This window comes from Nipponia nippon, unplaced genomic scaffold (assembly GCF_047370975.1).
Source record: "Nipponia nippon isolate SJK-2023a ecotype South Korea unplaced genomic scaffold, ASM4737097v1 scaffold_2, whole genome shotgun sequence".
In the NCBI taxonomy this organism is placed as follows: Eukaryota; Metazoa; Chordata; class Aves; order Pelecaniformes; family Threskiornithidae; genus Nipponia; species Nipponia nippon.
In genome coordinates, this window is record NW_028262336.1 from 112,435,500 (window position 1) to 112,448,876 (window position 13,377).

Genomic DNA, 13,377 nt, shown 5'->3' on the forward strand with positions numbered 1-13,377 from the left:
CAGGCTAAACAACCCCAGCTCCCTCAGCCGCTCCTCATAAGACTTGTGCTCCAGACCCTTCACCAGCTTTGTTGCCCTCCTCTGGACACGCTCCAGCACCTCGATGTCCTTCTTGGAGTGAGGGGCCCAAAACTGAACACAGTACTCGAGGTGCAGCCTCACCAGTGCCGAGTACAGGGGGACGATCACTTCCCTCGTCCTGCTGGCCACACTATTCCCGATAAAAGCCAGGATGCTGTTGGCCTTCTTGGCCACCTGGGCACACTGCTGGCTCATGTTCAGGCGGCTGTCAACCAACACCCTCAGGTCCTTTTCTGCCAGGCAGGTCTCCAGCCACTCCTCCCCAGGCCTGTAGCGTTGCATGGGGTTCTTGTGACCCAAGCACAGGACCCGGCACTGAGCCTTCTTGAACTTCATACAGTTGGCCTTGGCGCATTGATCCAGCCTGTCCAGATCCCTCTGTAGAGCCTTCCTACGCTCCAGCAGATCAACACATCCACCCAACTTGATGTCATCTGCAAAGTTACTGAGGGTGCACTCGATCCCCTCATCCAGATCATTGATAAAGATATTCAACAGAACTGGCCCCAATACTGAGCCCTGGGGAACACCACTTGTGACTGGCTGCCAACTGGATTTAACTCCATTCACCACAACTCTTTGGGCCCGGCCATCCAGCCAGTTTTTTACCCAGCAACGAGTACGCCCATCCAAGCCATGAGCAGCCAGTTTCTCTAGGACAATGCTGTGGGAAACAGTGTCCAAGGCTTTACTAAAGTCCAGGTAGACAACATCCACAGCCTTCCCCTCATCCACTGAGCAGGTCACCTTGTCATAGAAGGAGAACAGGTTAGTCAAGCAGCACCTGCCTTTCATAAACCCGTGCTGACTGGGCCTGATCCCCTGGTTGTCCCGTACGTGCCATGTGATGGCGCTCAGGATGATCTGCTCCATAACCTTCCCCAGCACCGAGGTCAGACTGACAGGCCTGTAGTTCCCCAGATCCTCCTTCTGGCCCTTCCTGTAGATGGGCATCACACTTGCTGACCTCCAGTCAACTGGGACCTCCCCGGTTAGCCAGGGCTGCTGATAAATGGTAGAAAGTGGCTTGGTGAGCACCTCCGCTAGCTTCCTCGCTACCCTTGGGTGGATCCCATCCAGCCCCAGAGACTTGTGTGTGTCTAAGTGGTGTAGCAGGTCGCTAACCGTTTCCCCTTGGATTATGGGGGCTTCATTCTGCTCCCTCTCCCTGTCTTCCAGCTCAGGGGGCTGGGTACCCCGAGAACAACTGGTCTGATTATTGAAGACTGAGGCAAAGAAGGCATTGAGTACCTCAGCCTTTTCCTCATCCTTTGTCACTGTTTGCCCCTGCATCCAATAAAGGATGGAGATTCTCCTTAGCCCTCCTTTTGTTGCTAATGTATTTATAGTAACATTTTTTATCGTCTTTTATGGCAGTAGCCAGATTAAGTTCCAGTTGGGCTTTGGCCCTTCTAATTTCCTCCCTGCACAACCTCACGACATCCTTGTAGTCCTCCTGAGTTGCCTGCCCCTTCTTCCAAAGGTCATAAACTCTCCTTTTTTCTCCCTGAATTCCAGCCAAACCTCTGTTCAGCCGGTCTTCTCCCTCACCAGCTTGTCTTTCAGCACATGGGGACAGCCTGCTCCTGCGCCTGTAAAATTTCCTTCTTGAAGAATGCCCAGCCTTCCTGGACTCCTTTGCCCTTCAGGACTGCCTCCCAAGGGACTCTGTCAACCAGGCTCCTGAACAGGCCAAGGTCTGCCCTCTGAAAGTCGAAGGCAGCAGTTCTGCTGACCCTCCTCCTTACTTCTCCAAGAATCAAAAACTCCATCATTTTGTGATCGCTGTGCCCAAGATGGCCTCCAGCCATCACACTACCCACAAGTCCCTCCCTGTTCACAAACAAGAGGTCCAGCGGGGTGCCTTCCCTAGTTGGCCCGCTCATCAGCTGTGTCAGGCAGTTATCTTCCACACACACCAGGAGCCTCCTAGACAGTTTCCTCTCTGCTGTATTGTTTTGCCAGCAGATATCTGGTAGGTTGAAGTCCCCCATGAGAACAAAGGCTAGCGATTGTGAGACTTCTCCCAGCTGCTTATAGAATATTTCGTCTGCCTCTTCATCCTTGTTCCTAATGCCTTCAGCCCTATCCCTAAGCCCCTCCTGGACACCAGCTTGGTAGGCTCTGCAGGACTTGCTCCAGTATGACAGTGACTTTCAGTACTGCAGGGTCCAAAACCGGACACGGTACTCCACATTCAGTCTCAGAAGAGCCTAACAGATGGGAAGGATCACTTCCTGGACCTGTTAGCTACACTCCTACTAATACAGTCCAGGGAAAACCTGACAAGCTGAAGAACTTAGTTGTTATTGCCAGTTAACATAGGACAATGCCCTGGGAGAAGATTCAGGAAGCCAAGGGAACTGCCAGAAAAGCATCCTCCAGAAGCTAATGTCAGAAACTCCGAGAGGGACTGTAATCACTAAGAGTCAAAGAGAATCACCCAGGCAGACACAGGATCTTATGACCCCTCTTTGAGAGAATTTGTGAGAGAGTTGTCACTAAGCTAAGCTGAAGGAGGACAAAAAAGAAATTATGCTAGCTCAAAGGAAGATAAAGTGAAATACAGACATCATTAAAGAATTCATATGAGCCAAGTATAACTACAGACATACAACATAATACAAAACACATAAATAACATCATGCTCAACAACGGAACGCTGAAACCATCAGGTTTTAAAAACTTACTTTCCAGGTCATCTTCAAATATTTCTTCTATTATGATGTCAGGGCTGGATGGAGACTTGGATAGAGCAGGAATACTCTGATGATGTAACATAGAAAGTGTTTCTTGTACTTGAGTATTTTTCGCTTCTTTGTGAACACCGAGTTTATTTGCAAGAGCCTTTATTTTACTTTCTCCGCTAAGTGCTGGAAACATATTCTCTACAGATGACTGAGTATTGCAGCCTGGCATTTCTTCTTTGTCATCAAGGATAAGTCCATTATCTTCACTGTATTTGGGAAAACATTTATTTGGAGACAAATTAATATAATCCAGTCTGTTTTCTGAAAAGCACATGAGTCAAAGCAGAAGTTTTATTGAGAACATATCACTATGTTAAGAAAACACCTCATAAGAGCTGGTTGAAATAAACTGTGTTAGGTTTTTGAATACCAAGACAACAAAAACAGTAACATGATTTCTGATCCCTAAAAAGGATTGGTACAGAAATGACACATATTCCTGGGCACAGCTCAGTACAAGACCTACCCCTGCTTAAATGATCAATCAGCGACCACAGGTACAAACTATTTGAAAAAAACGTTAATAACGTCATCGATAGTTCATGTTAAAAACAAAAGGCAGGTCAGATGCTTGTACTAACAGTTACTCATCACTGTAATCTGCAGGGTTTTCAAATACTACAGCATGCAGTACGCCTTTTTTAACAACCAGTGCTAACTACAGCGGCCCTAGCAGCAACTCCATTCCATTTTCTCAAGTTTTTGTCAAAGACTGCAGGGAAAAATAAATAAAGGGACTAATAAAATAAAAGCCATTATAATTTTAAAAACAAAAGTCAGTTTTTCTCTGGTTTAAGATCATCTTAAGTAATTTCTTTTGGCATTTGACACGATCAGTATTTAGACTGTGAAGGGGAAATACTGTAAATTTCACTATTTGCTGTTGATTTTAGAGATTTATTTACACTTATGTGAAGTAATTTTCATATGTTGAAATAATAAACATCTCTATTACAGGTGCTATGAATGTAATAGAGCTTAGGGACATGGTTTAGCGGTGGACTTGGCAGTGTTAGGTTTACAGTTGGACTGGATGATTTAAAAGTCTTTTCCAACCTAAATGATTCTATGATTGTATCATTAAATGCCAGCCAAAGCAGAAAAGCACACAGCATAAAAAAATCTTGATAACTTCTGTGATACAGTGAAATATAGTTGGGTGAAACACAAGTAAAACTGAAACGTCAGAAGTGAAACACTAATTGGATTAACTGGAATGCTGACTGAAATACCAGCATCTGAAGTTCTGCTTTCTTCCATTATACTCTTACAAACCCATAAGCGTAAACAGATTTTTTTTTATATTTTTCAATTTATTCTCCAATAAATATTCATCCATTAGAATAACAGGTAAGTCACTGTACCTATCCTCTTTATTAAAAAAAAATACTTACTGCCCTGTTGTTCCCCATTCAATCTTGCCCAAATTTTTTAACAAAGATATAATCTCATCAGTGTTCAGGAAGAATCTCGAGAGAAGAAAAGAAACATTACAGAAGGTGACATGAATACCTAAATCACTCTGACAGTTTGAAACGTACAATATTTTTCAGCACAATATTCATGGAAGGGCAACAAAAAAGATTAATTACCTACTTCAGTTTCATTCTTCCACTCCTATTAACAACAGATTTCATTGCTCATTTATCTTCACATTCATACTTAAAAACTCTCTTGCCTTTTGCTTTCTCTCTCTCATGCACAGAGTACTCCAACATTCACTTAACTGAGTTTTCACACCTATACCTAGTTTAGTTCAATAAATTATTCTGCACAAAGAATTCTCCAACAGTTCTGAAGAACAAAACCGTAACTGAAGTCCAAAATGTATGTTCTTTTTGTTCTATTTATTGTTACACCCATAAACAGCTGTTTTCCTTACTGATGAATGCTAGCAAAATCTTTTAAGTACTTTTACAGTTAGGCTAACAGAACTGTAAATATAACTTCGTTCAATCAAATCCTTAGTTTTGCTGTCCAGTTATGGTGCACAATTTGCGAAAACTAAAGTGTAAGCACTATTGAACAGCCCATCTTTTCTTCTTCCCACTGCCCCTTCAGGAACGTGTCTACCCTTCATTCTACGGTATTTTATGTCTACGGAAGGTGTCTCAAATCCTATGCACCTTCTAGCTGTGATTTTTTCACTTCGGTGTTATTTTGGAGTGGCGCCAGCATGCGAGGCCTTTATACTCATCCTTCATCAGATCTCCTTTTTCCCCTGTTTTGTTCAAGTTCTTAAAAGGTGTTCCAATGCAAACAAATTTGATTCTGTCATCTTTTAGCTTTCTTCTACGTTGGGAGAGTTTGCCATTGTGCATTTAAATAGGCTTCTCCGAAATTCTCATTCACCACTGACATTATTTTCAAAATAGGCCCTACCTACCAAGTCACTAAGTTTACTAGAAGATGGTTTTAAAGATTCCTTTATCCATATTCTAGTGACTCAACTAACATATGACAGGAGGAGTCATAATTTTTGTCAAACATTGGAACAGGCTGCCCAGGGAAGTGGCTGAGTCACCATCCCTGTAGGCATTTGGCTGAGAGAGCTGGGGTTGTTCAGCCTGGAGAAGAGAAGGCTCCGCGGAGACCTTATTGTGGCCTTTCAATACTCAAAGGGGGCTTATAAGAAAGATGGGGACAGACTTTTAGCAGGGCCAGTAGTGATAAGACAAGGGGTAATGGTTTTAAACTAAAAGAGGGTAGACTCAGACTAGATATACAAATTTTTTTACAATAAGGGTGGTGAAACACTGGAACAGATTGCCCAGAGAGATAGTAGATGCCCCATCCCTAGAAACATTCAAGGTCAGGTTGGACAGGGCTTTGAGCAACCTGATCCAGTTGAAGATATTCCTGGTTATTGCAGGGGGGTTGGACTAGATGACCTTTGAAGGTCACTTCCAACCCAAATGATTCTATGATTTAAAAGACATGCAGACATGGCACTTAGGGAAATGGTTTAGTGGTGCACTTGGTAGAATCATAGAATCGTTTAGGTTAGAAAAGACCTTTAAGACCATCGAGTCCAATCATTAACCTAGCATTGCCAAGTCCACCATTAAACCATGTCCCTAAGCACCACATCTACCTGCCCTTCAAATACCTCCAGGGATGGGGACTCAACCACTTCCGTGGGCAGCCTGTTCCAGTGGCTGACTGCCCGTTCGGTGAAGAAGTTTTTCCTTATAACCAACCTAAACCTGCCCTGGTGCAACTTGAGGCCGTTTCCTCTCGTCCTACTGTTAGGTTAATGGTTGGGCTTGATGATCTTAAGGGTCTTTTCCAACCTGAATGATTCTATGATAATTTTTCACACTCTGCATGCAAGTAATCAGCTTTGAGCTTTACTCCTCTATGCATCAGAATCTGATGGCACACAACCACTCTATCGCCCAGAGTGGTTCCATGTCATGAAAGATAATGAGATCCCCAAGACTTTCCCATCTAACACCATCTTTGTTCTGTCCCTCCCTCATTGTTCCTGAAATGTGGCCTTTATACACTAGGATTACAGCCTTATGAGCAAGCTGCATAGGGTCAGCTGTACCACAGCCATGACACATTTTCTCGCTCATTTCTGGTATAGAAATCATATTCATCACTTCCAACAAGGGCAACGTGGTAGCTGGGATTTTCCACAAATTTCTTCTTAGACATCAGTGCCCCAAAAAGCATTTAAGTCTTTCCTGAAGATGAGAAATTGATTCATTTTTAAAAAAATAATTGTGATTATTTCCTCAATTTATTTCTACTTAGAAGGAAAGGAGAGGAAGTTTAAAAGTGGCAGAAGTCTGTCAAGAATTTTTACAATGCATATATAGCAGCAAATGGTATGTGCTTTCTCCGATGCCTCAGATGAAGGCTACTGCACATTGTTAGTGATGAGTTTATATACATCTGAACTAGTACTTTTTCAGTAAAATGCAAGTGAAGCAGCTCGATTTCTGCTGTTTAACTGTTATATGGACAGTTTTTGTAATTAAGATAACCAGTCCATCCATCTACCTCCCAATATACCTCCTGCTCCAGTCATTTACCTTGGAGATATTTTTTCCTTCAAACTATTCACTCTTGAGAGCTCAGCCTCAACTGGCAACTTTAAATTATAAATAACCTGAAATTAAGAAGTACAGTCTTAGCTTCTATTATACAAAAAGCAGATTATACAGGCACTTATTATCTACAACATGACAAAACCAGAGTATGATATCTTTAATTTTAGAGAAGAAAAAACCCAAGACTCACTAAACTCATTAACAGCCAATAGCCAATTCTCAGTGACGTCTTCTTACATTGCTAAGGCCTAATGGTTGGGGATTTTGTAATGTTAGCATGTAAACAGAAGCAGGAGTCAGGTTTTCCTTTTGCATGAAGAGCTACTGAGAAGGTGACTTCTAAGTAAGAAGGTAGGCCTATGGGAGCACAACGGTGAGTGCAAGCTCCTGAAAGTCACACTGGGCAAGGTGGAGGCAAATGACAGAAAAAAAGAGGGAATCAGACTTCTTTCCTGTGTCAGATGAGAAAGACTAAGTTTCTTCATACAGAAAGTGACAACTGGATGCATGGAACATGACAGTCTAAAAGTCACACTACTTCAAAGAATGACGAGACCAGTTATTCATTATTTTTCTCAACACAAGGACTACAAAGGCTCCAAATGAAATAACTGGGTAGCACATTTAGAAAGAACAGAGGGAGCTATTTTATGAACACCTCATTTTAAATATTAAAATGTGGAACTCACTGCCACTGCATATGAATATACACATAGAATGTACATATGTACACCCACATAGCCACTACCACAAGCATTATGAAGACATTAATGGAAGTGTTACACAACCCTATGACACAATGAGGTAATGTTTAGTCAGTGTAATGACCCTGATGTATCCTGGAAGTCATAAAATCCTTAACCTTCAACCTCCTATACTCACTAAATGCCCAGGTTCTTACATTCTTCCTCCAAGCATCTTTTCCTCTCTGTTGTCAGAGACAGGAGATGTCACAGGATGGACCTTTGGTCTGATACAGCATGGCAGGTAGCATGGGTTTTTATTAGCAGCAGATATGATGGGGAAGTAGAATGGAAGTAAAGGCCTGGGACCAAGAGGATCAGGAGAGCATGGCTATTAATTCCAGAGTAGTTCAGTAAGGTTGGAGAGCTCTAGAATGGGAAAGGCTCGAGAGACTTCTAAAGTGCTGAAAACACTGCCTTTTCACTGATCAGTACCGTGTCACAGATTTTCCTGTCCTCCCCCTCCATTTGCCGTTTCAGATAGCAAGCTCTTCGAGGCAAGGACAATCTTTTGTTTCACGTCAGTCACCAGACCCTAACTTGTGACCAAGACCAAATATAACCTGGGAGTGTATGTGTAGAATAAGAATACGTTACTGCAAAAATCTCAATATTGAAGTCGGCGAACTGAAAGACGGATCACAGAAACTTTCAATGCAAATTTGAATGTATTCATCAAAAATAAATGATTTCACAGTGCAAGAATGTAACTACCTGAGCGAGATCACAATAGGTTCTTACAGAAGGTGTAATTTTTAATTCCTTTGCAATCCTAATGGCACTCATCAAGCACTTTTTCTTCTCTTCAATGACTTCCTTAGCTTTTGCAATACCAGCACTGTAGTTGTTGATGCTCTTCACTAATTCTGCACACAACTTCCTCTTCCTGTATTAAAAACATTCTTTTCAGAATTTAATAAGCACTCAGCCATACAGAGCCAAGCTTCAATTCTAACACACAATTGCCAGTTATACCACAATACAAAGTGGATACAACTCACACAGAAATATCATTTACCTCAAACAGTGAAAAGTAGAAAGCATGGAAAATCCACTTAATAATCAGAGGAATCACAGAAGTTAAGAGTTAACACTGAAAAGCCACTTTGTTTGGAGAAACAGTGTTTTATTAAATGTTTAAAGCACTCTTCCATTCAAGCCTCCTGATACTTACACACACACCCAACTGAAAATGAAACAGTTGCATTTTGTAATTCAGTCTATTAAGATATCTGGTCCCCCTCTCACAGGCTCTTCTGGAGTCCTAAGCTTTGACATCCCCCCATACCCCCGAAATCTGAAGATACAAGTGTTTTTTTAAAATGAAGAAATAAAGCATCCTTGGGCTTCTAACAACTTGAAATTTGCAAAGTCAATTTTTTAAAAAGTTATTCTTGCTGTTAAACTGATCATCCACTAATGGCGGTATCAAAAAACCCCCATAATTGAGCTATTTCAGAAAACTAACATCATTAACACTATTCTAAGTTTTAAAGAGCAGAGGCTGCATACGCTAGTGTTTTACAACCACACAAACCAGTGCCGAGATGCCAGTACAAAAGGGCAAAAATACTGCACAGAAATTAAAGACAGGTATTATTAAATACTGCTACAAGGAAGACCGAAATTTTATTCAGAATTCTTTTATCTGAATTAGAAGCAGCTTCCTGATTAAAAACAACTCACCCCCGCCATCCTACAAACCAGATTCCTACCTTGACAGAAGAGAAGTAATAAGTTCATCAAACGTTCCATCTGCAGTTTCTGCAACTTTGTCTCCTTCCTGCTTCACTTTCAATTCCAAGTATTTCAGCATCTATTTCATTCAGTATTGAATAAACATGCGTTTATTATTTCATTATTCATTATTATTATTTCATTACTGTCACATTACTACTTTTTTTTTTTTAAATTCAGAACAGAAGCAATGAACAGTAAGACAGCGATCAATGCTCCAGTAGAAAGAGTGACACTAAACCATGCTGTGGTTGGGTTAAAAAAAAAAAAAAAAGGCAAATCAGAGGTTAACTACATAATGTAATGGAGGAACAATTATAGCTCATGAATCCCTTTGTTTTCTCTTAACTTCTAGTCAGCTCGTACTGTCTGGATCCTCATGTTAACTGAAATCTTTAGCTCTATGAGGCAAGAAACACATAGATCCTGGGCCCACTACCTCACTTTCCTTAATAGCACCATACACAGAAAACTGGCACGCTAAGGTTTCTATTGTTTTTTAAACTCATTGTGAGTATAAAGGAAAAAATATTCTTCCTTTGGCTAAGCATCAGTTTTGTCAGTATAATTACATTTAATGAAAACACTACGGAAAAAAATCTCAGTAATGCAACACTGCTTTGGCAAGTCTCGGTCTTTGTTGAAAAGCTGTTGGAAGACCACAGGTGTATGCATGAGTTACTATACTAGAGCTGCTGAAATGGTAGGTTTTTACAAGATGCTATTAGTATATGAATTAGGTATTTAACATAGCTTTATTTAACTGACAGATCAGCCACTGCAACAAAAAAGTTAGAAAGGGAATGGAAAACATGTTTTAAGGACACTTCATGCCACACTTACTAGAATGAATTTGCTTTAAGCTTTTGGATCATTGAACACTTCTATGCCTGGTATCTTAGAATACATGTAAAATATAAATAAATGGCAAAGACAGAACTGCAAGCTTTTTCACAGCACATTTAATAAGACTTAAAAGTTTAAATAAAATAATTATCATTGATGAAGTTCATAGGTTTTACTGAGTAACCTATTAGCAGCATTATCCAGTATTTTAGGATTCTTCCTATATTTGATACTGTGTGTAAAAATGCATTACTTGATTTATATGTTTTGCATATTGTGTCTGTTAAAATTATTACTTCTGTTGCCCATATAATTTCTTTTCCACCTTTAAATCCAGAAAGAGGCACGTGAAAACTAGGAAGTTAGCATAGTTGCTACAGCAAAAACAAATGCTGAATTTTACCCTGATCCAAGGAACCACAAATTTAGTACTTAAAGACTGGCTTATATATGGTTCTGCTAAATATATGGGTTGACCTGGGAACTTTAAATTATGCATAGGCTCATGTACTCCTTTACAGACTTTACTACTCCTGTAGTCTGTAAAGAGTTTAAAGCTGTATATTCACAGAAATAGCACAAATAGTTGAAGGACAAAAGAGATGTCAAAACAAATGCAATAAAAGCATGTTTAAATAGCACGTTAATGTGTGACTACTCATAACAAAAAGCTTCATTCAAGGATAGGATTTAATATTTCACGATTTATTTAACTTATTTTCACCTACCTCGTCTGCATCATGTAAGTGGCTGAGATTACAAATAGCTATGCACAAAGCTTCATCGATATCTTCCATAGTTTTGCTGTCCTGGGGAAAGATTTGCCAATGACTATAAAGTTGCTTGTATGACTGGAAGACAAGATGGATTACATTCATTTGCCATTTTGACAAATAGTCACTTGATGTGGGTGACTGATGATCTGCATAAGGCTCTGAGCAGCTCTATAGCTGCAAACAGGCGCAAAATACTTAGCTCACCTGAATTACACTGAGAACATTTACACTGTAGTATTTCTGAAACATGGATTCTAAGTTTTTTTGTTTGTTAAATACGTGCGATTTATTCGCACAGACACATACACACAAAAGCCAAACGAAAAGACAGTACGTGAAGGAAAAGCAAAATAAAGTTACTAATACAGAGAAAAGAAAACATGCAAGATTGAAGAACAGGAATACTGCAGCCTAGAAAAAAGTAAAATATTTAGGACTATCATTCAGGGAAAACCAATAAAAATGAAAAAATGTAATAACCTTCCAGTGTTACGCTGATGCAAAAAAAGACAATAAAATACTTGCATATGAATTGACACAGAAGCAAATGTACATACAGAAATGTCTTACTTTATCACTGGCAGTACTAAAGCTGCTGTTGAAAGTACTGGTTAGAGTGCTGATATTTTGCTAAAAGCAAAATGAGAACATCGTCAGCTGGGGATGCCCCAAAAAGTCAGGGATGGTGCTGTGTATGTCTGTCACTATTAGGCAACCAGTTCACTTTGCCAAAAGGCAAGTTAACTAATATGCAAACATTCCCAATTTCTAAAGGGTTCCTCACCAGTGTTAAGGAGAACAAACACAAACTAGCGAGAAATTGAAGCTTAGAGTTCAAAAACCTGAAATAGTTCTGCCTCTGACCAGACATTGGTTTAAATGAAAGGAAGTGCTGCCCACAATCTAGGAAAGACCTGTTAGTCACACAGATCATTATGGAGTTTATTAAAGATGTTTGTTGTCACCCTCCTCTCTCGAACAACTTTCCCATTAATGTATCAGAACATCTCAGACCAATTATGTCTCCTTCCTAGAAGCAGAAAAAGCGAAGAAAACCCTCCTCCTATTACGACTTGGATATTAACTGTGTCAGGAATACTTCCCTATGACAACTATTCCCACTCTATTTTGAGCAGATGCAAGGAGCCATAATAGGTAAAAATGTCATGGAATTACATTGCTCCCTTTCAGCTGTCTCAAATTTAAAAAGAAATAAAAAAGCCCCAAACCCAAATATTGTGGAGCCTTGGGTGTTTTTTTAAAAAAGCTAAATTCAAAATACAGTTTCACAGCCAGCTGAATACACTAGCCGTCCTCAGCTATGATCTAGTATGTTTGAGCTGCATTCATTTTGTCAAGTTATTTTATTAACACTGTAGCTGCACAACAATTCTATGATAAGGTGGAATACTAGCACATAACTACTAAGGCTGCAAGTTTTTGTGTTTCAAGAAGTGCAGTACTAACTATGCATATACAAAAATAACGAGTGAGAATATAAGGAAATTCCATATTAACACACCATGTCCACTGATGGAACTAGTGCTGGTTTACCCCGCAGCCCACCATTTGAAGAAACTGGGTGCTGAACATTTTTCTCTTCAGTATTGTGACTGAAGGGCCTGCAAAACAAAACTTTAAGGAAAACACCTGCACATTTTAAATAAAATATCAAACTTCCCACAAATACTTTAGACACAATTTGAGTATTTCAAAATCTGTCATTAAACACGTACACAAACCTATTTTTAAAACAGTAGAATTCACCTTGCAATATACTAGATAGGAAATTTTTCAAAAAGTTTCCTTTCTAGTAGCATCACCTGAAAATTCATATTCAGTAACTATTTTTCGTCTGACAATTTTATCAAGGCTGAACAAAACCTTAGCACATGGCAGTGATTTTTATCCTCGATGAGAGTAAAATGCATACACGATCAAATCAACGCTTCAGTGATACAGTCCTTCCTACTGCAGCCTGGCATTTCAGCAATTCTCTACTCTCCCTCTGAACCCTTATCAGGGAGTTGCCACAGTGTTTTAAAACTTTTGGTTCCAAACATTTTCAAGTCAAACCAATCTGTTTCTCGTTGCCTTTCAATGAAATGTTTTGTACTCAAGTGTCAAGCGAGCTGTGCTCCCACAGTACTAGACATCCATACTGAGAACACATTAGTAAAGTTTAAAGAACACATTTAAAAAAAAAAATCAGCCCAAGAAGAACGGCTAGAAATGCTTGCTTGGTCAAGACCTCCCCCCATCTGGCATCTAAACACATAAAAAAACAGTTCAGTTGATAGAGGTTTACCTGGTTAGCCTTTGTGAGTTGCTACCACACAGCCCAAGTTTAAAATCAGTTTTGGTCTAAATTCAGAGGGAAAAA

At 40.0% G+C, this 13,377-nt stretch overlaps 1 protein-coding gene across 1 annotated transcript in view; it reads right to left on the bottom strand.

The window, feature by feature from the left end:
• RNF17 (ring finger protein 17) overlaps positions 1-13,377 on the bottom strand; it is a 53,220-nt gene that overhangs the window by 35,935 nt on the left and 3,908 nt on the right. The window contains exons 5-12 of the mRNA XM_087757440.1: positions 13,303-13,358; positions 12,517-12,616; positions 10,947-11,027; positions 9,351-9,451; positions 8,350-8,521; positions 6,875-6,951; positions 4,226-4,300; positions 2,772-3,037 (exon numbers count right to left, since the gene is read on the bottom strand). Coding sequence (XP_087613566.1) covers positions 2,772-3,037; positions 4,226-4,300; positions 6,875-6,951; positions 8,350-8,521; positions 9,351-9,451; positions 10,947-11,027; positions 12,517-12,616; positions 13,303-13,358 — 928 coding nt within the window. The remainder of the gene's footprint in view (positions 1-2,771; positions 3,038-4,225; positions 4,301-6,874; positions 6,952-8,349; positions 8,522-9,350; positions 9,452-10,946; positions 11,028-12,516; positions 12,617-13,302; positions 13,359-13,377) is intronic.